Source organism: Delphinus delphis, chromosome 1, assembly GCF_949987515.2.
Source record: "Delphinus delphis chromosome 1, mDelDel1.2, whole genome shotgun sequence".
NCBI classification, from domain to species: domain Eukaryota; kingdom Metazoa; phylum Chordata; class Mammalia; order Artiodactyla; family Delphinidae; genus Delphinus; species Delphinus delphis.
The window spans coordinates 90,167,990-90,192,186 of NC_082683.1; the positions used below are offsets into that span (position 1 = coordinate 90,167,990).

The 24,197-nt window shown below is 33.5% G+C and overlaps 1 protein-coding gene across 3 annotated transcripts in view; it reads right to left on the reverse strand.

Annotated features, from left to right (window-relative positions):
- Positions 1 to 24,197, reverse strand: part of COL11A1 (collagen type XI alpha 1 chain) — a 200,861-nt gene that overhangs the window by 50,616 nt on the left and 126,048 nt on the right. For all 3 annotated transcript variants that reach the window (XM_060006424.1, XM_060006420.1, XM_060006422.1), the window contains 6 exons: positions 22,368 to 22,421; positions 17,836 to 17,889; positions 15,052 to 15,159; positions 14,569 to 14,658; positions 14,258 to 14,311; positions 2,684 to 2,791 (listed from right to left, as the gene is read on the reverse strand). In XM_060006424.1, coding sequence (XP_059862407.1) covers positions 2,684 to 2,791; positions 14,258 to 14,311; positions 14,569 to 14,658; positions 15,052 to 15,159; positions 17,836 to 17,889; positions 22,368 to 22,421 — 468 coding nt within the window. The remainder of the gene's footprint in view (positions 1 to 2,683; positions 2,792 to 14,257; positions 14,312 to 14,568; positions 14,659 to 15,051; positions 15,160 to 17,835; positions 17,890 to 22,367; positions 22,422 to 24,197) is intronic.

A 24,197-nucleotide genomic window follows, 5' to 3' on the forward strand; every position in this document is an offset into this window, starting at 1 on the left:
GTTCAACTTGATGCCATACCCTTCCTGTCACTTGGCCTGAGCACATGTTGTTCACTTAGCCTGGAATGCCCCTAGGAGGACCCTCCACTTAGTTAATTCCTCCTCATCTTTTACATTCCATCATCAATGTCCTACCCAAGGAAAGGCTCTGATTCCAGCTTAGGTCCCTCTGTTATAAGCTGACATACACCAGTACATTTCCTTATATCATTAGCCAGAGTTTGTAATTATACAGGTACTTAGTGATTCTTTGTTTATTATCTAAAGCCCCATCAGACAATAAATTGTGTGAGGGCAGAAGCTGTCTGATTTTGTATTCCATTGTACCTAGCTGGCCTATGGCCCAGAGTAGCCATTTAAGGCTAGTTAGTTAATTGCTTAATGACAACAAAAATAACAAAATGTCTATAAAACAAAGTTAACAAGTTTATTACTTTATTGGGTTCCATACAATCTTATTGTATTTTTCAAAACTATGCCATAATTATCATTTAACACATACCTCTGATGTCACATTGGAGACCTTTTATTTCCTTCAAATTAAATATTGCAATGTCTCAAAACTATCTCCACTCATAAAATGTGCTGTGCTATTCACAGTGAATGTCACTATTTTGAACACATGAGCTGATTCAGATATTTCTCCTTAATTTGGATTTCCTTGAGAGACTGAACTCCAAAAATCAATCCTTTTATATGAGAGTATCTGTAAATAAGACAGATTAATTCTTAACTGCCTTCATTACAGTACACATAATCTCTAGCCAGGAATCACCTGCTGTTTATTTCTTCTGATCCTGGTCTGTGTGGAATCTATACCATTATATCAGATTTATATTTGGGTTTAGGAGGAGGTAAAAGACTTTGCTTAACATCTTAGCCAACGTGTCCATCAGTTTTTACTAAACGTCTGCATGGAGGGCTATGGGTATTTTCACCCAACACTTCTATAACCATTCGATGCTACCATCCCTAGATAGATAACTTCTTCAAAAGTACTACCTAATACTGTGTCCAGCACTTAGTAGCTCTCAATAACTATTTGTTGAATAAAAGAACAGTGGAATGAACACCTTGGAGTTTTTGTTGGTGGTGGGAATAACAGAGAGAACAGGTGGGCAGAACATTCTCCTCTCCCTCCCTCCTCATAATACCACCAATCACCAATAAAACCTGGGCCAAATCTTATCTCTGAAAAGGGCTTCTGTCAATAATTTCTCCTCTATATCACCAAAGTAATTTATTATCATTTCCAATACTTTTCCATATTCTTGTCTTTGTTTCAATATTTTACTTTTTCTTCATAAAGTCAAGGTATTTAAAACCCAGCCTTCAACTTATTATCTTCAGAGAATTCTTGGCTTCTCTAATAAGTATATTCTCAATTGGTATACTAAAGCAATGCATATCTGTTTTCTCTGTATACATTCTTCATTGTGTTGTGCCAATATACGGGTGCCCTGAATTTTTGAATGAACTTGTATGAAAGGGCCTGAATCTATATCTTTTATATCCCCTCCCAGTGCACAGTACACTATAAAAGTTTTATGGACAAATCTTTAGGTCTGAGATTGGTTGGAAATTATAGAAATTGTAAGAAGGAGCCAAAGAACAATTTTTTATAGTTGTCTTTTAACATCTCAGAAAATAATGTCTATATTTTCAACAAATTTACTAAGCTGGAAATACATTGCTTTAAAAACTTCTCAGCAATTAAAAATGTTTTCTCTGTCACCAAAAGATTCTAACCACAGGTGATATGGTCCTATTCTAAATGTGTCTAAAAGGTAGTAGATTACAGAAAAACAGTCACTTTAATTTGGAAATACTTAAACAAGATCACAAACAGTAATGTCAATGGACAATGAAAGCAACTTGCTAAATCTCACTCAACTTGCTAAAACTAGGTCCTTAGTGATTAAAAGGTATTTTGAAGATTATAGGCTTAAACTAGATAATATATTTCAAAACTTACATATACACAAAAGTATTGAACTCATATTTTTTGCATACAATGATCAGCAATTTTTATATATATTTACTGAACAAGTTTGTGTTTTAACCTTGGAGGATGAGAGAATGCTTTAGTTGTTTTAGAAAATTAATATGATTAAGTGAAAAGCAGGAACAAAATTAGGGGAGAAATCTTGATGATGAAACTTAAACCTAATGAACAGAATATATCCATAATTATTAAATAAATATAAGATAAAATAATTGACCAGATGTTTTCCACCTCTTTCACTGTAGATCAAAACTCAAATCACACGAGAAGTGCAGCCTCTTTCTATGCATTTCACTTACAGACCATGAAAGTGATTGGAAATTAAGTTGTACTACAAGAGGAGTGAAAAGTGAACACTTTTCTAATATAAAGCAGCAAAGTATGGTTTTAATCAAAAGTCCAGTTTTATCTTTCAAAAGGAACAAACTCAGAAGCCTTTCACATTAATAATATCCAACTCCCCCACAGATATTAGGGTTTCATAAAATGTGGAAAAATGTCATCTCATTTAATGAATTTGAAATTTTCTGTATTATAAATATAAAAATAAGTGTGTTTATATGCCAGGCACATATGCAGAAAGAATGCAGTGGACTATGAAGAGCTAATATCCTTGAATAAAAAGTAATAACTTGTGCAGGATGACAGTATAATATATTCCTCCTTGAAATTACTTACAGGAGCACCTTTCTCTCCAGCTGGACCAGGAGGACCCTGAGGTCCTGGTCGCCCTGGCAAACCAATTGGGCCAGCTGTTCCTGCTGACCCACGTTCTCCTGGTGAGCCCTAGCACAGTGGAAAAAAGGTATTTTGTTATTAATGATGGAAGAATTTACACTTAAGAATCACTTATTTAGTTGTGAAATCTTACAGTTTACATAACATAAAAGTCACTTTTAGACAATTTTAAGATCTCAGACAGGAACAGTACTCACAATTTAAAAGATTAAGTTCTAGCCCCAATATTAAGCACAGATACTAAAGTTAAGAAATACCGATAAGAAGAAAAATATTTCAAAATTATATATCTTTAATATTTTACAGATGTTTTCTCTTTTCATTTAAGTGTTCACAATTGTTCACAATGTTTTATAAGACATAAATCCAACAGTACCTTCCTATACAATTTTCTCCCTGTATTATTCTGGATTGGCATGATACACTGTCTAGACTAGCATTTTTCAAAGTGATTTCTGGACTTCACCTCAAACTTGCTGAATCACAATTTCAAAGTCCTAAAAATGAGTTCAGAAATTGTCATTGCTTTGAGGTACAAATATAATTTTTTACATAATAAAGTCCAATAATCACTATCCCAGAGCTTGGACTTTTTCCTGAAAATAAGTCCTTAAATTTATCTTAGAATTCTGTAGGGACCATTGGGTTTTATTATGAACACTAACTAGATAATTCACATTTGACTAGGTACGCCCAATTGAGTTTCAAAATAGAGGCTATATATTTTCAATTAGTTTGCTTAAAAAATACCTAATATGTAAAATTTTAAAAAGTGTGGATACTGCCTTCATATTAATTATCTCTATCAACAATTTAAGAAAACATTATTTAAAGCAAGAATAAAAGAAATGCAAATGTAGATTTACTAAGTCATGTATAGGTCAAAGATAACCTATTTACCATTTCCAATTTTATTTATTGAAAGATAACAAGAATATTGTCTTTGCATTAGATTCCTAAATGGGTGGCTAAGTTTTAATTTATCATTTTCTTTCAAGATTGAACTAATGTGAAATATTAGAAAATATGATTATTAGCAGATTTCCTTAATAATTAAGAAGTCTAAATAATAACATCATCATTTTAAAACTCAAAGAAATGATTTATAAAAGCTGGAAAATATAGTACTGTCACATTTATCTTCTAATATTACTCTCCCTATGTACTTAGAAGTCATTTTATTATACAAATATGAATTATTGACTTTGTTCTAATTTCTATTTTTATTAGCTAGAGAACTAACTAAATATGAACACAAGAACAATGATAATGACAATTTGTATTGATGTAGTGCTTAAGAGTTGTGTGAAAAATAAATTTTTACCAACCATAATTCAAATACTAAAGAAGAAGAGATTACAAAGGAAAACTTCAGTTAGTATTTTTTAAATAATAAACATCTGTCCTCTGTCAAAATGTTATTTTTAATCTAATAATATTAAAATATTTTATGCAAAAGAGTCAACCACAAGTGGTGTGACTGTTAACCAGATGGCAGACTTTGGATGAATGATTCCAGAGGCCAATGCAGAAATTAAAAATGGGAATAGAGTCCTCTGAGTGCATTCAAGAAGTGCAGCCCTAAAAGTTGAAGGCATGCAAAGATTTGTCTCTACTTAGCAGAGACAGCAAAGAAAGAAAGGAAGCCTGGAGGCTGAGGAGGAGGGCAGGGGAGGGAGGAAGATGGACAATGAAAGAGAGAAAAAGAGAGAGAGAACAGAGGAGGAAGACAAGGATTAAAAGGAGGAGAAGGAGAGCAAGGACCCTGAAATTGAGAGGAATGCAAAGAATTCTGAATTACAGAAAAGAGAGAAAGAAAAAGTTCAGTAATGAAAGCACTCTTTTTTGGTGTAAGTATAAGCAGAAAACAATATACAGTGTGACTAGGGTGATTCTGTTTTATTCGGGTAAACACTATCATCCCTAAAGATAAATCTCTAATATCTGAAAATCTGATTTCTTGAGGATCAGTGTGCATACAAGGTGGGTGTGTTACATTTTCATTTTAATATTTTACTTGTAAAATCTCACAAAAGCATTACTACCCATTAGTGTTATCAAATCTAAACTAAGCATCCAATTTAAGGGCTGACATATTTTATTTGTAATTGATGATACAAAAAGAGATGCAATTTTGATATGTCAGGTCATGAAACCTTTCTCTTTGATCCTGTTTTAAATTTAAACCCCAACTTTTCAAAGACTACCTGAGGAAGATATCATTTTAGACTGTGTTGAGCTTGACAGCTATGAGACCAGAATGATAAAAGAGGAAATTCACTAGAAAACAGATGTGTATATTAAGAAAATTTATTATTTTCCAACTATTGAGTCTACTAAACAACTATTGTGCTAAGTACTTTACAAATGCAATATAATTTAATTCCTGTATGACTTGTTTACTTTTCAGGTAAAGGCGGCCGTAAGGCCCAGTGTCTAGCTCATGCGCCCTGATTCACACAAAGTTTCTTCCTGCAATACAGAGTACTTCATAAATGGTGAAGAAAAAATTCCCTGGTTGTTTGTACCACAATAATTCACACATATTATGCTAAATTTTAATAAGTAGAGGAAATAGAAGACATTTAAGACCACTTCTACCAGAACAAGCTCACATTGGTTGAACACTTTCTAAAATGAGAAAACTTGAAAGAATTAATGGCAATGCTTATCTCCTTTGTCCAAACAGTCATTCTCTGACATTCATACAGTCTAGATATTTTTGATAACAGCATGCTCTGCAGTGATTTTATTTTATACATCTATAAATGAAAAGTGAAAATCTCTGATGATACCTACTGATTAAGCACATGCTGTTATCAACATACAGAACTTATTTAAATATTCCCAGGTCAACTTTTAAGAGTAAGCCTTATGAATCCTTTAATCCCAATTGAATCACTGAAGAAATTCCATTAAAAATGAAAATTTAAACCCGATATTAAAAAGAGAACATATTTAACAAAAATATAGTGAGACTACTCTCTTGTGATACTGATTGGGAATACAAAATGTATTATGGCAGGCATCAGCCCTTAAGAAGCTCACACTGCAGATTCATTTTTTTCCATAAAGGCTAGACAGTTATAGTTATAGAATTTATTGCATTGTCCTATAACTGGCTATAGTGAAGAACAGAGGGCTTTATATTTGTCAGATAAGTGAACAATTACAACTAAGATGAACATGTTTGGGTTTAAACATAGGTTAAATGGATAATAATAGGCTCACAAAGGTAAAATTTTTGCTTGTTTTTAAATTGATCTTCAGCCCTCTGAGTACTTACTGGCACATAGCAAGCCCTACGTAAAAGTGTCAACTGTATGTGTGATCTTTTCCTTCTCAGCACTGAAACCAGTAGCTTTCCCATCTTGAACAAACTGATTAACTTCTATTTGGCTCTATTTTCTCGCCAACAAAATAGGAACAGAAATAATTTGCCCTGTTTTTTCTGATATTATTGTGTTGATACATCTAAAGTCTGTCCTAAAATATGAATGCAACAGATGTTGGAGTACTGTACATGAACAGCTACATACTTTAAAAGTAGATATGCAATCTCAAATGATTGCAGAAGTTAAATTTTATAGGAGAGAAAATTAAGATCCAGAATGTGTATGGTATATCTAAGGCCATACAGTTAAAGAGTAGAGCTTTTCCCACAAAACAGTATTTTTAGTCCTAATTTAAACTGTTTACATACTCATCTCTATAGCAATGATAAATATTTTACCCATCAAAAGTGCTTAACTGGAAAGAACTCAGAGAAAAAGAGGCTAAAATCTATAAAAATATTTCCCCAATGTATGATTTAAATAGCAATGGACACAAGGTAAATTAAAAGTTTTCTAAAGGTATGTATGGAATTACAGGAATCATAACAATCGTAATATCATGAAGTATTCTGTTATTTTAATACTAAATAGCAACCACTATAGGTCACTTATTTTCAACTGAAGGTTGGACATTTACTTATTTTTAAAAGAGAGGAATTTACATTTTTATAATTAGTGACCTCTCTTTAAGTTTATGTTAGCTTTATCCTCTTCTGCAGCCCTTTTCCCTAAACCTTGCAATGGTAATAAAACACAAGTCAATAGCATCAGTTTATTTCCTTGAAGCAATGAGAATAGTGGTTATTTCTCTAACTCTTCACACACAGGAGAACCCCAGATAAATATTTTCTGTTATATTCACTGGGTGTTTCATATTCTGAGAAGCATTTGTAAAGTAAAGGAAAGAGGTAAACAGAGAAATCATCTCATCAGCTTTCAATTAGAAGGCAGCCCACTAGAGAGAGGAAAAGAAACATAAACACAAGTCCTTATGAACAGAGCTATACAAGTAGAAAGCAAAAAAAGAAAAAAGTCTGCCCCTCTCTTTGTAAAGCCAAGTTGACCTTTGTGGCAAAACTAGTTTGAGGTAATTTTCACTCTGCAGATTACATGTATTTGAGATCAGATAAGCTGAAAATTCAGGTAAAATATCAAGCATTACCAGAGTTTAAAACATAAATTCTGAATGATTAAGTTAAAGTCCTACAATATCTCAGTCTTCGGTCACTGATCCCACCACCATCTGTCTACATGATTCATCCTGATTGGATGTCATAATAGCCCCCTGAGGTCTAACCGTATTCCAATAGAGAAAGTGTGCTTTAATTTTAAAAAGAATAGCATATGACCCAGTTAGTAAGTATAATCCTTCTAAAAACTTTTCCAGCTCCTTGTTTGAGAAATAAGTAAAAAGCCAGTGAAAAGAAGGTTCTCTGGAATGGGATGTGGACAAATAATTAGAAGAAATAGGAATTATGATAAGAAGGGCATATAAAATCCTAAGGGAGAGACAACAACAGGAAAAAATAATAGCACATAAAGAGGAAAAGAGAGAATCATCAGGGGACAATCATGAAATAGGAGTCATAGGAAAGGAATAAAGACTGATACGTTGCACAGTTGTGAAATCTTGGACTTTTACCTTTTAGCAGCTATGTGCCTGCCCCCTCCCCATATACATTCTCCGTATTAACTCCCACTCCTGGGGACGGGGAAGAAATGTGGTTGTAAGGATAGAGGGCCTTTACCCGCACACTATTTTATTTTTTTAAATCTCCTTATTTTTAGAGAAATAACTGTTGGCAATGAGGAGATTTTTTTAAATTATTATTATTATTATTATTTTATCTGTTGGCCACACCGGGCGGCATGTGGGATGTTAGTTCCCCCACCAGAGATCGAATCCATGCCCCCTGCACTGGCAGCGCGGAGTCTTAACCACTGGACTGCCAGGGAAGTCCCAGAGGGGACTTTTTTTTTTTATCAGAAAAAGCATATGAGGGAGAGATTATTCAGGGAATACATTTTCCTTGATTTTGTTTTATGAAAATATAGGTGGTAAATGCAATCTGAGAACTCGTTTGCATAATATATTTGTATATACTGTGTTAACATAAATATAAAATGTTTACTCAATTTGTGTTCAACATATGAGAAAAACGCCGTGCTGCCTTCCTCTCTTGCCGTTCAGCCCCTTGCTTCTTCCTGCCTTGCGTGTGTGCATCAAGACACCCACTTAGCGAGTAAACCCCCTGAGATGAGAAAACATGCCCTGCTTTGATGGGCATCTATTACCAGCTTTTTTGTACATCATCACGCATACAGAGAACGCTTGGTTTTTGCCAGATTTTAGAAGCCCAAAGTCACAGTATCCTGTTGGGATAAATTTTGTTTGTCTTCAGCAGGAGCACTAAAAACTGTTTCTCAATATACATTCATTCCGAGTAGCTAGACCTTCAGAGAACTATGACATTGAGATACCAATTCTTTGCTAAGAGGACTAAAACAGTGATGAAGACTTCAAGACTAAGTCTAACCCACAAAAAACTTGCTTTTCATAGATCTAATTGATTTTTATTTATATCTTTAACTCCAACCTAATTCCTTTAGGGAAAATACATTGTTTACACTTCAACTTCTTTGTTCTATCTTTTAATATATTACTCATTATTTAATATGTTATTTTATCTATTCCACATCCATCATCCTCAGTAAACCATAAGCTCTATGCAGGAAATGTCCATTTAATGAATCTATAAAACTCCAGCTTAATAGATTGGTGTATTCAGATATTTATTTAATTATAGTTTTCCATAAGAAAAAACTTACAGCAGCTTACAGGGAAGACATAAATAAAAGATAATATAAATAAGAAATGTTAGGTAAGAAATGTAAAGAAGCAAGTCACTTTTTTATTGGCAAAAAATAGGACTAACAATATTAGTAATCTAAAAATGCATACTAGAGACCAAGGCTTTTCCCAAATGCAGGTCATGATCCATTGATGGTTTATGAAGTCAATGCAATGGGTCTTGTACAGCATTTTTAAAAAGTAACTCTAATAAAATAAAGAAGATAATATTAAAGTACATTATATGTACTTTTTGTATAGAGTTGAACGCAAAATTACAAAAACAGTCAAAAAGCAAGGAGTTTTCTTCTCTACTGTGTCCCCAATTTGACTCCATTATTTCCGTAAGCCATAACAAAAAGAGAAATTTAATTTTCGTAACAGTTGAAAGAAAAAAAAAAAAACCAGCTAACTGCTCAAGAAACTACAAACATTTCTAATGCTATTATTAGTAAGAGATTTCTTCTGAGGACACTTATAATAGGAGCCTTGCATACAAATCTCCCATATCCTCAAATAGATACTTTTGGTTGATACAACTCTACATGTTATAGTTTCTCTAAATACAAGCCAATGGCATCATAGCTAGACCTATCAGAGTTCAATAAATCCACTTCTATAGGCTGTCATAACAATGTGATACAAACAGTCTGGCCTATGTTTCCAACTGAATAGATTATGAATAAAAAGAATAGATGTTAAATATATTTATAAATGTATACATGTACACAGGTATAGATGGATGACTATTAAATACATTTTGCTTTGTATGGGCCAGAATATATTGAAAGGGTATAGTGTTTGACGTGCATAACTGTGACATGTACACACTTTACAAATCTCACTGTGAGCAAGAACTGTTGATAAAAACCCTGCTTTTAGTTTTAGTTCATTGACGTCCTATGCAGTGAGGGAATTTATTATTTCTCTAGTATTCCAGAAAGACAGCACAACTACTCTCCTTAAGAATTGTATTCTAAGGAAAAAAGTTAAGGATTCAATAGTATACTGGAAAATATTTATGGTCATTAAGGATCCAACTTGTACATCCGTTTAAGCAGTTTAGTCTTTGATTCATTCAAGTTAAGAATGATTATAAAGAGCACATATAGGAATATTAAAGCCTAGTTAGCTGTAATATTAGCTCCTCTAACTCTTTTCCTTTTGACAAATTTTTCACCAAAATAGAGAAGGATGAAGAGGACTTGGAAAACTGCAACTGAGAGAGACAGAGAGAGAGGGAGAGAGAGAGAATGTTAGGCCAATGTTTACAGAGTAAGAGATACACATGTCTGGAAATGGGTCTATGTAATGTGCTGTGGTGTTTCGTTTTCAAAGGACTATGAACTTGGGCAAGTTGTTTACCTTCTCTAAGTCTCAGATCCCTTGCCTTTAAAAATGGAAAGATAATATCTACTGGGCCAGGTTGCAAGAATCAAATAAGATAACAATTATAAAGTTCTTAGCATGAGTTGAAAGAATAAATACTCTTAATAATTTCCTTTCCCTTTTCTACTTCCTTTACCATCCACATCTGTCTTTACATTTTTTCCTTAGAGAACTCATCACTTTGATATTTTTTCCTTAGTATGCATATGTGCTGAATCTCTATCTCTCTCTGTTCCTGTGAATTTTAGTCCTGCACTTACCAATACTTGGTCAATATCCCTAAGGTAAAGTTAATATGAGATTGATACAGACTCAGGAGTTCTACAGGATACTCTTACACCTTTATCCTTATGCAATACAATTTCATTGTCTCTCCCCAACTGACCAGATATTTTCCTCTGATATTTCGATGTCACATCTTTGATCAACATTGCAAAATGGAACATGTTATCTTTCTTGCCAAAGAAGTCAGCACTTCTTATTCTTTGTTTATACTCTCAGTTGCAAGATAATCCCCCTAAGTCTTTAACCTCAAAAAATGAGAATTAACATGAACAAATTTTCTGAATAAATTATAGTTTACATCTAGAAAATCAACAACTTTTGTTTTAATCGTGGTAATTTGGAATTAAAAAATTTCAAAATCAAATTTCACATGCATGTAATTGCTTTAACTGGAGTAAACTGAGGCTTGTTTAGCACTTGTTATGAAGTGGGAGTCATCATCATGAACCTCTGTTATATTTTACAGCAATTAGAGTAATAGCATAAAGAACTAATAAATGTGGATGATCTCTTTCTTTTTAGTGGTTCCTTTTCCAACAACTTTGAGGAAGAATTTTAATTGATTGATGCCTATTGAATTGTGTATGTTAATTTATTGTAAGAATAGATTCTAATTCCAAATAAATAAACTCACAGTCAGCATCTGTGGAGCATTTCTATCAGCAAAGTATAAAAGCATTTTAAAATCTTTTGTGACTACTAAGAGGCTTTGAGCTTTCGTGTGAGAGTGTTTTGTGTTTGTCATCGTTTCTGACCAGGTAAAACTGACCAGGCATCACTAAATTATCATTCCCCCAAGGACACAAGCTTGAAGTCATCATTCAGTTTTCATCTTTCCTCACTGCCCATATCCAATCTTAGTAATAAATCCTACTATCCTGCCTTCCTAGTGTTTGTTCCATCTGCACTGGCCTTTGACTTCCCACTGTACTATCATTGGCTCACTCATATTATGACATTGATCACTGAACTTTTATGTTCAATGAGTCTCTCCCATCTCTGCTATGTATTACACACTAATGATAACTTTTTCCCTAAAACTTTATTAAATTTGTTTGCTCCAAAAAACTTTAATTTTTTTTTACTCCATTTACTCCAAAAACTTCAAATCTTCAAATTACTTCAACGTGGCATTTTAGAGCTTCAATAATCATATGGCACATTATATTTCTGCTTTAGCATTATATTATGTAAATACATAGCAGAGTACCTGGGTCCTAGCAAGAATTCATCACACTTTAGTCCCTCTCCCAAGGTGTCACACTTTGGTTAGACCAGATGTTCCCTAAACACCTTATCCCTTTCCTAGTATCATTCTCTAGATCTTAATGATTTTGTAATCCTCTATACTCTTTGAAGCCAAGTTCAAGGGCCACCTCCTGCATGACCCTTTTACTGATTTCTCTTCTCTTCCCCTGCCCTTGAGTAATTAATAATTGTTGTTTGTATATCATTAGGCATTTAATCACTGACTGTCTTATAGTGCTATTTGGTCTTTGGTGTGTTTCTTTTCAAAATTGTTTCCCTTATTTTAAGTCTTTTAGAGTTATGTCTTCTGTGGAGCTTAATTGTATACAGGGAAGTAAGTAGTAATTGCCAAATAAGTGGTTCTTGATGCTAAATGAATAAATATTAGATCTTTTTGATCATATTTACTATGTTCTTTCACATGTAACTGGATAATTGTTGAGTAATATTCTATTAAAGTATATCTCTATCTCCTGGGCATATTATGTACCCTACAAATATATTGATTTCAACTGTCCAAAGACCTCAGATAACATTGTTTGCTTGGGTCCTAAAAAATTACTTTAAACAATTTAAATGTTGTGCTCATGATTCAGGTTTCACAGATGCAATAACTATTGATCTCAAAAAATACATCCATATTCCAAAATAAAATTCACTTTAGAACCTGAAGTTCTGGATAAATAGATTGCATTGCACTGAAAATTTTGAAGATTCTATCTATGCTCAAATAAGCACTTCTGTCTTATTCAACTATTTTTTCCTACTCATGCTACCACCACTAACTTATCTGGATATCTTAAAATGTTCTATATAATTTTATGAATATCAAATATAGTTATTGAAAAGTCTTACTTTTCTTTTTAAAAAATCCTTATCAGATATCCATACCGACCATAATCATTGTAATGACATTTGTATGATCTACAGATTAAATATAATGTTAATCAATCTGCCAAAGATTATATTGCTGTGTTCTCAGTATTATTTATGCTATATACACTTTACTCCAGTATCAGGATGTATGATAAATTTAAATAGGTAAATATGGAATGATTATATTGACAGCACTGTACTGTGAATATAACCAAAGTAACATAAGGAACTCACAGTCTAATGAAAGAGACAGACAACCAAATATATTCCAATGCAATTTCTAAAATGCGAATCATAACAAAGAGCACAAAGAGCAGAGAAATTTCACTAATATATGAAATGGAAGCAAATTGTCCAAAGATGACCTTATAGAGATTTTAACATTTAAGCTTGATCTCTACGGATGAGTAGGATTTTTTTCAAATAGAGAAAGGAAAAATGGGGTTTCCTGGAAGAAGAATAGTATAAACTATATTCTCTGCAAAGTATAAAGATTGTGGTAGTATGATAAGCAAGAAATTCAGTGCATTAAATTGGGTAGAATTAGAATGTAGGCCTTGAGAAAAATAAAATAGACTATAGTGATTGGGATCAAATTTTGAAGAAACTTATAAGGAGTTTGGTTTCCAAAGACAGCGTGGAACCATGAGATATGTATAAGCAAAGCAATGGAAGAGTTAAGGTTGTGTATTAAGCTATAATTCTACAATCAGTGGGCAAAACTAACAGAAGAGGGTAAGAAAGAGAGTCAAGGAGATAAGACACTATTAAGCAAAGAGGGAAAGGAAAGAGTCTGAACAAATGTGGTGGTAGTGGAAATGAAGAAAAGGGGACAAATTAAAGGAACATTTTGGAGGTGGAACTAGTATGACTTCAATATGTTATATAAAGAAGTTGAGATGCAAGTTAAGGTAACTTTCAGCTTTTTAGATTGGAGAAATAAAATGGAGAATGAGAAGAAACCGCTAAAATTGGTAGTTTGGCTCTTATTGGTAACTTCACACGGTACAGCTAAGAATGAAGGTAAATTAATGGAAAAAAATTAAGGCTGCATTCTAATGCTTTCTGGGGGGTTATATGTATCTCAAAAATCTGATATTTACTCATTCACCAATTATTTCATAAGGTTACATTGACTAAATAAAGCAATCTAGATAATATACAAAATGGATATATGCCTTTCACACTTATGGGATTTTTTAAATGAGCATTGATAAAATTCAAGTCTCATCAAGTACTCAGAATCAGACAAATTATGATTTATTTCCTCAGGTATTGTAAGAAGCAAGATAGCTCCTTTTACCTCCTGACAGCAGTGGTAAAATAAATATTTTCAATCAGCTAAACTCTTTTGTTTCTGCACTCATCAGAGCATGCAACTGGTAGAAACCAGGCATTGACTGACTGATTTGATTGACATGTGTTTATTTTCTCTTCCACACACTGTGGGATCACAGCATGAGAGTAATGAAAGAAGAGCTGTAATTTGCAATCATGGATAGCATGGCTATTTATTATAATCATACTTACAACTGGACCTGGTGGGCCCTGGGGACCTTCTCCTCCTTTCAGTCCAGGTGCACCCTGGGAAAAGTGAAAAGCAAAGATAATGAATTGATGTGAATTGAATATAAATAGGAGGAGATGTATGATTGACAAAATGAGAATATTAGGAAGTGTTTCCAGACACTAATGTATATTGCTATATGTATTATGACAACCAATGCATATGCTTACATATTTCCCTTTAATTACTCATGAATCTTTATTTAGTTGAGACCTAAAAAAATGCTTCTAATAAGCAATTTTATTCACATATTTCATTAATATGTTAATTATACCTGAGCTCCAGAAAGTCCTCTTTCACCTGGGAAACCACGTAGTCCTGCTGGTCCATCTTTCCCTGAGACACCTTGAGGACCTGGGTCACCCTAAAGAACATAATAAACATCCATCATAGAGAGTAAACTCTACATGTTTCCAGAAACAAAATTGTAATTACCTCTAAACTACTGTGAGTAAAGCCTGAATACCGTTTAATGATGAGAGTATTGTGTGGAATGTCATATACATTAAAATGAGCTACTATTCACAGTTGAGTGTATATAAATGGATGGTTTTATGGTCAATAGAACTAACTGTTCTTGTATATTGTCCAGTCATGCCTTGAGATACAATAAACTGAATATTTTACTGACATATCTTTCTGACATTCATTTAAATACTACACCAGCATTTAGAGAATCTATGGACAAGTAATGAGAAGCTACAGTAAAAAGTAAATGAATATTTTCAGCCAAGAAAATTCCTTGAGCATGGTGTACCTTTGCACCTTCTTTTCCTGCAGCACCGGGAAGACCTTGCTCCCCAGGAGGGCCAGGAGGACCAGGATGTCCACGTTCACCTATGGGACCAGTCTCACCAGTTGGTCCCTAAATTGGATAAATAAACTTCATTAGATTGCTCTTTTATTTTTGGCAAAGATAACACAAACCCAAAACAAATATCACTCCCTTTCACAAAGTTTTATCATTTTCAATTATTTTCATGATGTCCTACAAAACTGCATATAAAGCAGTGAAAGTAAATTACCTGGTAGAAGTCTGAAAGATTATGTGTAATCTTTATTAAAATCTGAGTGTATAGGGAAATATATAGATAAATTCAAAGAGCTGTTTTCTTTATTTAATACCAGATTGTTTCAGAGTGAGGCCAAGTATTGTTAAAAACTGTTTTTTCACTATAATTTCATACCCTCCCCTCTTTTTATATTAGGTGTCAAATGAGTTTAGGAGCAAAAGAGGCACTGGTACCACTACTCAATTAATCACTGCTTGATAATAAGCTCAGGTCCCCTGGAACCCAAACAACCAAAGTGGTCCTCCTTGGAATTTCCATGATTGGAGACCTTCCAATTGTTAATCTACGTTCATTTGACAAAGTCTAGACAATGTGGCAGGGGGACCCTGAAGATCATGAGTTTGGGTTGGCAGTTCCTTTCGGCCAAAGACTATAACAAATAGCCCACTGCCTTAAACTGCTGCAAATGCCAAAGTGAAAAATGTCAGGTCACTTATGTGTCCCCTGAGTGGTGCTGGTTCGTGGTGCTATTTCAAGTGTAAATAGAGAATGGTGACCAGTTGCTCTCTATCTCCACTTAGAGAAAAACAAAATGAAGGATTTAAGTTTAAACATATATAAAGGGAAAGTTTCCAGATGCTAAGATTGTTAAACAGTGGAATGTGTTACTGAAGTTGCTTATGGAATATCATTCTCTGTTATTTTTCTAAAAATGCAACAGATTCTTACTTTTTGGTCTTGGATAAAAAACACATCTATCCCGAATTTGAGTGTACATTTCTAGGTTTAAATTCCTTTAATTATGTATTGCTGAAGGTCCCAAACTTATCATTAATGCATAAACATTTCTTCCCATAGGAATGTTTCCTTAAACATCTGATCAGAATTTCAATAGTAAGGAATGTAGAACTGATCCTAATTTAATGGCTATCACCACTGAGACAAAAATGAGTGGTGATTCACATGACCGCACAAAAAAAGGAGTATCAAGTATTGCAATCAATATTGCTCCTATTAAATCACTTCCTTTGTCCTAACATGAAAATACGGTTACATTTGAAATAGGCTATAGAATTTTCTTTCTTAAAAGGACCAATAAAGAAAAATAATCCAATGAAGATGCATATTCAATAACACACGTGTTATTTTTATGCCTTAAAGTAGGGAGACAAAAAAGAACACAGGGCTCAGAAACCGGATGTCTGCATTAGACAGAGATGACTTTTCAAAATCGTGAGGACCTGAAATGTTCAGTTAAGCCCCAAGATGTTTACATTCTAGTTGGGGCCCTAATTCTATTTCTGTTCAGAGATAAATAACATAATAGGAATGATTCTTTCAGTTAGATTTTTCCACAGAAAATTGCTGTGAAGTTGTTTGGAATAAAGAAGAAAACAATTATTTAGAGGGTTTTTTAAAAATTAAAACTGATAAGCAGTTAAAAGGAAGGCTCAGCACACACACAGAAATCTGCAAAAAGAGCATCATGCACACTGTTTTCTTCTTTATAAAGTAGCAAACAGAAATTCCCTTGGCTCAAAGTGATCTCTGAAATAAAAGGGATCAACCAATCCAAGAACTCTTCGTTTTTGCTTCTATCACACATATTCCTAGAAAGAAGACACAGTTTTCGTTTCTCTCTGTGTGTGTGGTGTGTGATTGAGTTACAAAGTATTAAGAGCTAATTGTAGGCTGAGGAAAGACTACTTAAAGCAATTAAATAATTAAAACACTCAATCAACTACTCTTTTGCTATAATTTGTTATTAGCAGGGATAAAATTCCAGCTGAGTAAACTAGATGTGTCGTGTCCATTCAATAGGCTACGCCAGAATAAAAACATTGTTTTCTATCCCTGTGAATTATTTTCTATAAGTAGTTAATACTATAATTCAGGATACTGCATCAAGTTTTGAGATTCTTTCTGCCACCTCCCTTGAAAAAGCTACTTGTCTTTGCCATTATTTCTATATACTCAAAGATTACACACTAATATTTTATCATCGATGGAAATCATTGTTATGAAGACAGAAATTTTAAGAAACATGTAATATAATGCAAATATTAACATTTTAGAAGAATTGTGTTAGAAGCTTTATATTTCTAATATATTATACCTCTAAATCTAATTTATACTTAGAAAACTAAAGTCATTTTATAATTTGAAATCCCCAAAAAAGATTATGGCCAATCTATTTAAAAATTATGTGATGTTTTTAGCAGATGATGCCATGATCAGGCTTTTGTGTCACCTTCATTGCGAACTTTCTGACTTAATGTCATTTATTTTATTCTTTTCTTTTATTCATTCAGGCAATTGAAAAATCGCTTTAGCTAACTGATGGTTTGCTGAAGTTCATTTGATGCAGGCAAATTATATATTTAAATGCCATCCAAAATATAAAAATACATAAATTTCAATTAAAAACTTTTCACAATAAAATGAGCAAATTTTACACAACTTAGCAAAGGTGAAAATATAAACAAGAAAATAAATCTTGTTAGGAAAATAAAGTAAATGGAACGTACCTGTGGTCCAACAACACCCCCTGGCCCAGGAGGGCCGGTCTTGCCTTGAAACCCCTAAGGTAAAAAAAATAATCTATAAAAGCTATCCAGGACACAAAGCATAAATTAAAATTCTCTGAGACAGTTGAATAATTCACATTAAAAGAAAGTCATCTTTTGGATAAAAATACTCATTTTTAAATGCCTATGAATTATTACATTCCAGTTCTTTTTATATTGAAAACTTAACATCTTCACTCTTGTACACTGTAGTCCTATGATTACTTTCAATAAGCTTAAAAAAGAAAACAAGAAAATGGGATGAAGCTGGAGCAAAAATGTGTTCTTAGCCCTCTTTCACTGAGTCAGACAACATAGAAATTTTAATCGAGAAACGTTTACAGATGAAATAAATGAGGATTTAGACATTCTTTGAAACAGTCCACTGGTTCTTTATACAGAGATAAATCTACAGTCTGTGATATTCATGCATTTCTCTTTCCTGCATTCCAACAATCTCATAAAATAAACAAGATATAAAAATAAATTTATAAAAAGAAAGCTTTGCATGTTTTGTCATTATTTCAACATTTTATCAGTGTTCTTTCTTAAAACCCAAAAGAATATACTTACAAATGTACCTTGCATATAATGCAGTCATTAGAATAAAATCCAGTAGATGTGAGCGCATGTACTCACTAAACAAGGCCTTTGGGCATATATTCTGGTGTCTGTATTTCTCTAGACTCCTGGGTTATTCATTCTGCATGACTGTATTATGATTAGCAAATTTCCTTCTCATGTGAGTTAATTGACACTTAACAGTTGGATAAAGATTCAAAATACTGACAAACCTGCCAAAGAATTGAATTAAAGCAAATAGTATTTGCAAAAGTTTTATTCATTATAACATCAGATTGGAAATAAGAAAGTTAGAAAGCAAAGAGCAGAAACTAGCCCCACACTTGTATCATGAACTTCCAGATAATTGTGATTACATTATTTATAAAAACAAAACTTAAAAGCAGGAAAAGAATCTGTAATTATTTTAATTGATGCCATGGGGAAAGAAAACAAATTTCTCCTATTTTTAAAGTACATTAATTCTTTTTTTTTTGAACTTGAGAACACGGGGTGAGGGGAGAAGCTGGGGCGAAGTGAGAGTAGCATCGACATGCGGGAAGCAGCAGCATAGCACAGGGAGATCAGCTCGGTGCTTTGCGATGACCTAGAGAGGTGGGATAGGGAGGCTCAAGAGGGAGGGGATGTGGAGACATATGTATGCATATAGCTGATTTACTTTGGTGTACAGCAGAAACTAACACAGTATTGTGAAGCAATTATACTCCAATAAAGATCTGTTAAAAAAATACATTAATTCTTAAGACCATCAGGTTTCCATTTGAGTTATCAATAACAACAGCAAAGTGAATCAATTCAAGGGAAATATATTATAGCATTTACTTAGCTTGACTGCTTAATTTTAACTTTTCAGGAACTTAATGGTGTGGAAATTTGTACCCACATATGTAAGCATATATATACATATTTTTTTTTTTCTTTTTCACTAAGAGCTAACAGCTCTTAGTGCTGTTACTCTTATCATTTGTTTACAGCATGTAGTCCCACATCCTAGCTACTCCTTAGATGATCTCAATAACTTCCATGATCACAATTGTTATCAATGCCTTCTTATGTTTTTTCCTCAGCTTAACATTCTCAAAATTGTTCTCACTAAATGAATCCTCTCCTTTGATTTTCCACCTCTGTTCTCTCCCTTTATTAACAAAGTGACTTCAGATCCCAGACTTTCCTCAGGTCCTCAAGCTCAGTCATTTAATCCTACCATGTCATCTCAGAAACTCGCAAATACAGCTTCTTCTCTCTTGTTGAGTAGACAGACCTGTCTTATTTGAACTATACTCGCCACTTTCCTTGACCACTACAGTTTTTCAAGTCAGGTTCACTCACCTGTCCACTTGTTATCATGCCACAAAAGCAAATCTATTCAACTCATTGCTAAGCATATGTCATGAAATATCCATTACCAAGTCTACACAATCTCAACTTTCCCTAAACAACCATGCACCACATGGTTGCATAATCTGTTCCCTCTGTCTGGATCACCTTTTGCCCAATTTCTAATCACAAAGTTTGACATAAAGCTGTAAGTGCAATCAGGACTTTAAAAAAATTAGTCTTATAAAGTTTTTTCCTTAGTAACTGTGAGAGCAAGAATAGCAGATGAAATTGATCACAATAATAATTAATTATGAAAATTAACTGATTAAAAATAAATGCTTAACTGAGGAAATTCTGTGAAAAATTTGCCACCCAGACTTGTATTCATATGTTCTAAGAAAAATTTGCCACCCAGACTTCTATTCATATGTTCTAGTACCTCTGAGTGAGAAACAGATTTGGAAGGAGCTGGAAAACAGCATTGACCATACGCCTGCTCATTCAAAACATTCAGAGTTTTGCAAGTATCTTATAAATCTGACACTGAGGATCTTACAGATGAACTATGTGCAAGAAAACTTTTATAGATCAGAATGGAGTGCAATTATTCTAATACTGTCATGTAATAAGACTTTCCTTGCCATTTAATTTTAGGATAATAAGTTAAATTATGTTTTTCAAAATCCCGAAAAACAGAAGTTAATTTGAGACATGAGTAATAAAAATGGAACTCCTATTCTGATCACCTCTACAGTCAAAGCATGATTTGGCACTGTGTTTCTGAGACAAACGTGAGTTGTTTCAGTATAATAAAGACTATCTCTAATTATTCCTAGTGGTCTTAAAAAGCTTTAAATTGTAAGATGTCAGAATGAACCTTCAATTCAAGGATTTCTGAATGGGAACAAATCTCAAATATAATAAAATACTTTCTTCTTTAAAAAAAGGAAACAGATATATCAAAATATAGATGCCCTAGATCCTGACTCTTGGACAAGATAATCTTTTGAATCACAGTCAACACAGAACAAGGTGAGAAAGAAAGGTTCCTGGTGATAGGGTGACTCACTACTGTTCTTAAAGTGGATTTGAAATCAGGAATACAATTTTCCAGACAAAATTCTAGTTGTTGTTTACAAAAAACTACTAGATGAGAATATCCATCCTAGAAACGTTAGTTAATATGCTAGTTTTCCACTTTAACTTTAAAGGTTATATATAATATGGTTACTTTGGATAGAAGCAGAAGCTCTTGATTAAATTAAAGTCAAAAGGGATTTTATAATGATAATTCTCTAGGTACCCCTTCCTCAAAAGACATTTTGGAAATATTTGAGAGGTATTCCCAAGAAGCTATACCGTGACTTAGTTAAAAATGATTGACTGCAATATTTGAATGAGAATGCGTTTGCAAATTTGAATGTGGATTATCCTTTAGAGAGTTTATTTCTTGCTCATCATGGAGATGTCTTTCCCAATAGGAAACCCAAACAATTTTACTCTTTGGTCTCACTAAAATCATTCTTGATTTTGCTTCGGTAATCCAAGACTTTGAAGTTTACAATCTGACTAAAACTAAAAAGTCATTACACTAAGAATTGTCACTTGGTGAGCAAAACAGGAATTGGCTGCTGCTGCCAGATTGTTTATCCTATGTAGAAAATCATCATGTTTTCAAATCTGTTATCCAGTATTTCTATTGAACCCCAAATATGTGTTCATGCTGGCAGAATACCCTAAGATAATTTTGAGCCACACAGTCAAAGGTAGTCTGTGTTGTGGTTTCCTTAAGAAATCTGGATAAAATTAATCAATGTTAGGAGCCAAGAATTGATTCCAAGGAAACATGCTAATCCATGGTGATTTCTTATTAGACTACCATCCCACTGCACAGTCAGATACAAAGTTTTGTTAACAGTGGCAGAATAAATAAACAAAACTGCCAGGATTCTTAAACCACAGTTGAGCTGCCAGTTTCCCCGTTGTCTACCTCTGTTATACACATAAGTTATTCAGAGAGTGTATTTAATGTTATATTCCCCATCATTTAAGTTACATTTTTTTCCATTTCCATTTTCCTACTTGAGAGGAGAGAATGCATTTGACATAGTTCTAGACCAATTACAGCCTTACAGTTCCAATAGCAGGAAATATTTCATCCCTTAATTCTGGATAGAAGAGTATATTATCTGCAGTTTATTGTAATGTGTCTCCTTTAGAGAGCGGAAAGGTGAAAGGGTAGGGTGGAATATATCTGTAACAAAGACTTATGTGAAAGGGTCAAGGCTGACAACCTTGTGGAGGTATCCAAAAGACAATGAGGTCTTTTCCATCAGCTTATCCCTAAAGTGTTGTTATTGAAAACAAGGAAAATCAAGTAACATCCATGTCCTCAAGTGTACTTATTTAAATGTTTAGATACAAACATAGGTCTATTTATGTATTGCAAATATATTTTTAAAAGATTAAATGGAATTAATTTCACCATTGTCCTTAACCTGATAATTGACTTGTTAATAATAAAGTATCTTTCTGTGAAATGATGAACTGCTTGAGATAGAAAATTTGAATCAGAAGACTGGGTCACTTACAGTCTCTCCACGTTGCCCAGGGTGTCCTGGCAGGCCATCCTTTCCAGGTGGTCCCTGAAATCACAAATATTAAACATCAAACATCATAAATATTTCTTGAATTATTTATAATCTAAATACATGTTAGGCAATTTTCTTATATCTTCATTAGATATCTTATTTTGATGTTCTATTGACTTCACATACGGTAGAATGTGTTTTTTTTTTTTTTTTTTTTTTTTTTTTTTGCGGTACGCGGGCGTCTCACTGTTGTGGCCCCTCCCGTTGCGGAGCACAGGCTCCGGACGCACAGGCTCAGCGGCCATGGCTCACGGGCCCAGCCGCTCCGCGGCATGTGGGATCTTCCTGGACCGGGGCACGAACCCATGTCCCCTGCATCGTCAGGCGCACTCCCAACCACTGCGCCACCAGGGAAGCCCCTGTATATATCTTTTTAGCATATCTATAGCTATAAATGAGACCAGGAGAAAATTGTACAACTGTAATCTGAATATTTTACATTTAAATTTCATTAGCATCTTTCTTTTCAAAAAGCATATTCATATTGGTTTGTATTTTTGTTTTTGTAAAAATGTTAGCTCCTCAGTACTTGACAAATGAATATTTTTCCCTCTTTTTGGTGATGTGTTCCTAATACAATTTCTTGTGCACTGAGACTTGGATACCAGAGATAGATAGTGTCCTCTAGTGGTGGTCTGAGCTCTTACTAACAAGAATGTGAAAGAAATACAAACATAAACAATGGCATTTTACTTCCCAGTTGCTTCAAGTAAAGGAAACAAGGTGCAAGACTCAATTTTAGAAGTCATCAGGGCAAATTTTTCCCAGCAGGTTTTCTTAAATACCCTCTTGGAAGCATAATGTTTATTAAACACTGGAGAGCACATCTACTATGTTATCACTTTCAGTAAAGGATGCTGTCTTTGTCATGACTGAAAAAATAAATGAAGCCTTTAAGTACTTAAAGTAAACAACTCTGTAAGGTTCTTATGTTTTAGATACTTAGTAGAAATAGATTGCTTCTTTAGACTGCATTATGGATTATTCATACTACTCAGAAACCATTAAGCACCAAGTTCAATTTTCAAAACATGTATAATAAGTATAGGCAGAGATATTCTTAGGTGAGAATGTCTGGATAAATGAAGAGAAATGATCACTGTAATAACATTTTTAACGATAACAGGTATACCTCTCACAGTATGTTAATTATTTGAATAAACCTACTTATTTATTTAAAAATACATTATTTACATAAAGCTATTTTCAAATATCAATTCTTTGTAAATTGAGTTTGAAAAAAGGTATTTCAAAATAAGATCATTTTCACAGATAGCTTTTTTCCCACTGGAATAAGACTTTTTCTAGCTTGGTTATAATGTTTCAGTGGAAAGCCTTCCCAACAGTGACTAGTACCAGCTCTGCTTCCTGATTGCATCTTTATTGACACACTGGTTAAATTACCAGCTCTAATTAAAGCCTGTTATGATATTTCACAAGATCATAGCTTCCTCAGTGATTTGTTCATATTTTCCAGGATCATCTCAGTGATTCTATTCCCATCCACCCAAAGGACCAAAGCTGGAATGTTTTTAACCAATTCCCCAAAATGTTCTTGGATATCATCTACCCAGCCCTTCTTTCAAAAACATATATTACATATCTATGTATTAGGCATTAGGTGTATCGTTCTTGGTTTAGAGGTGAGACACATCTATAAGCAGTTGATTGCTAGTGGACCTCATCTAGGTTCAGTATTTCAAAATAGTAAAGAAAAACAAATCTTGTGCTCTATCACTATTTTGATACATATGGGAAAAAATATGCCAT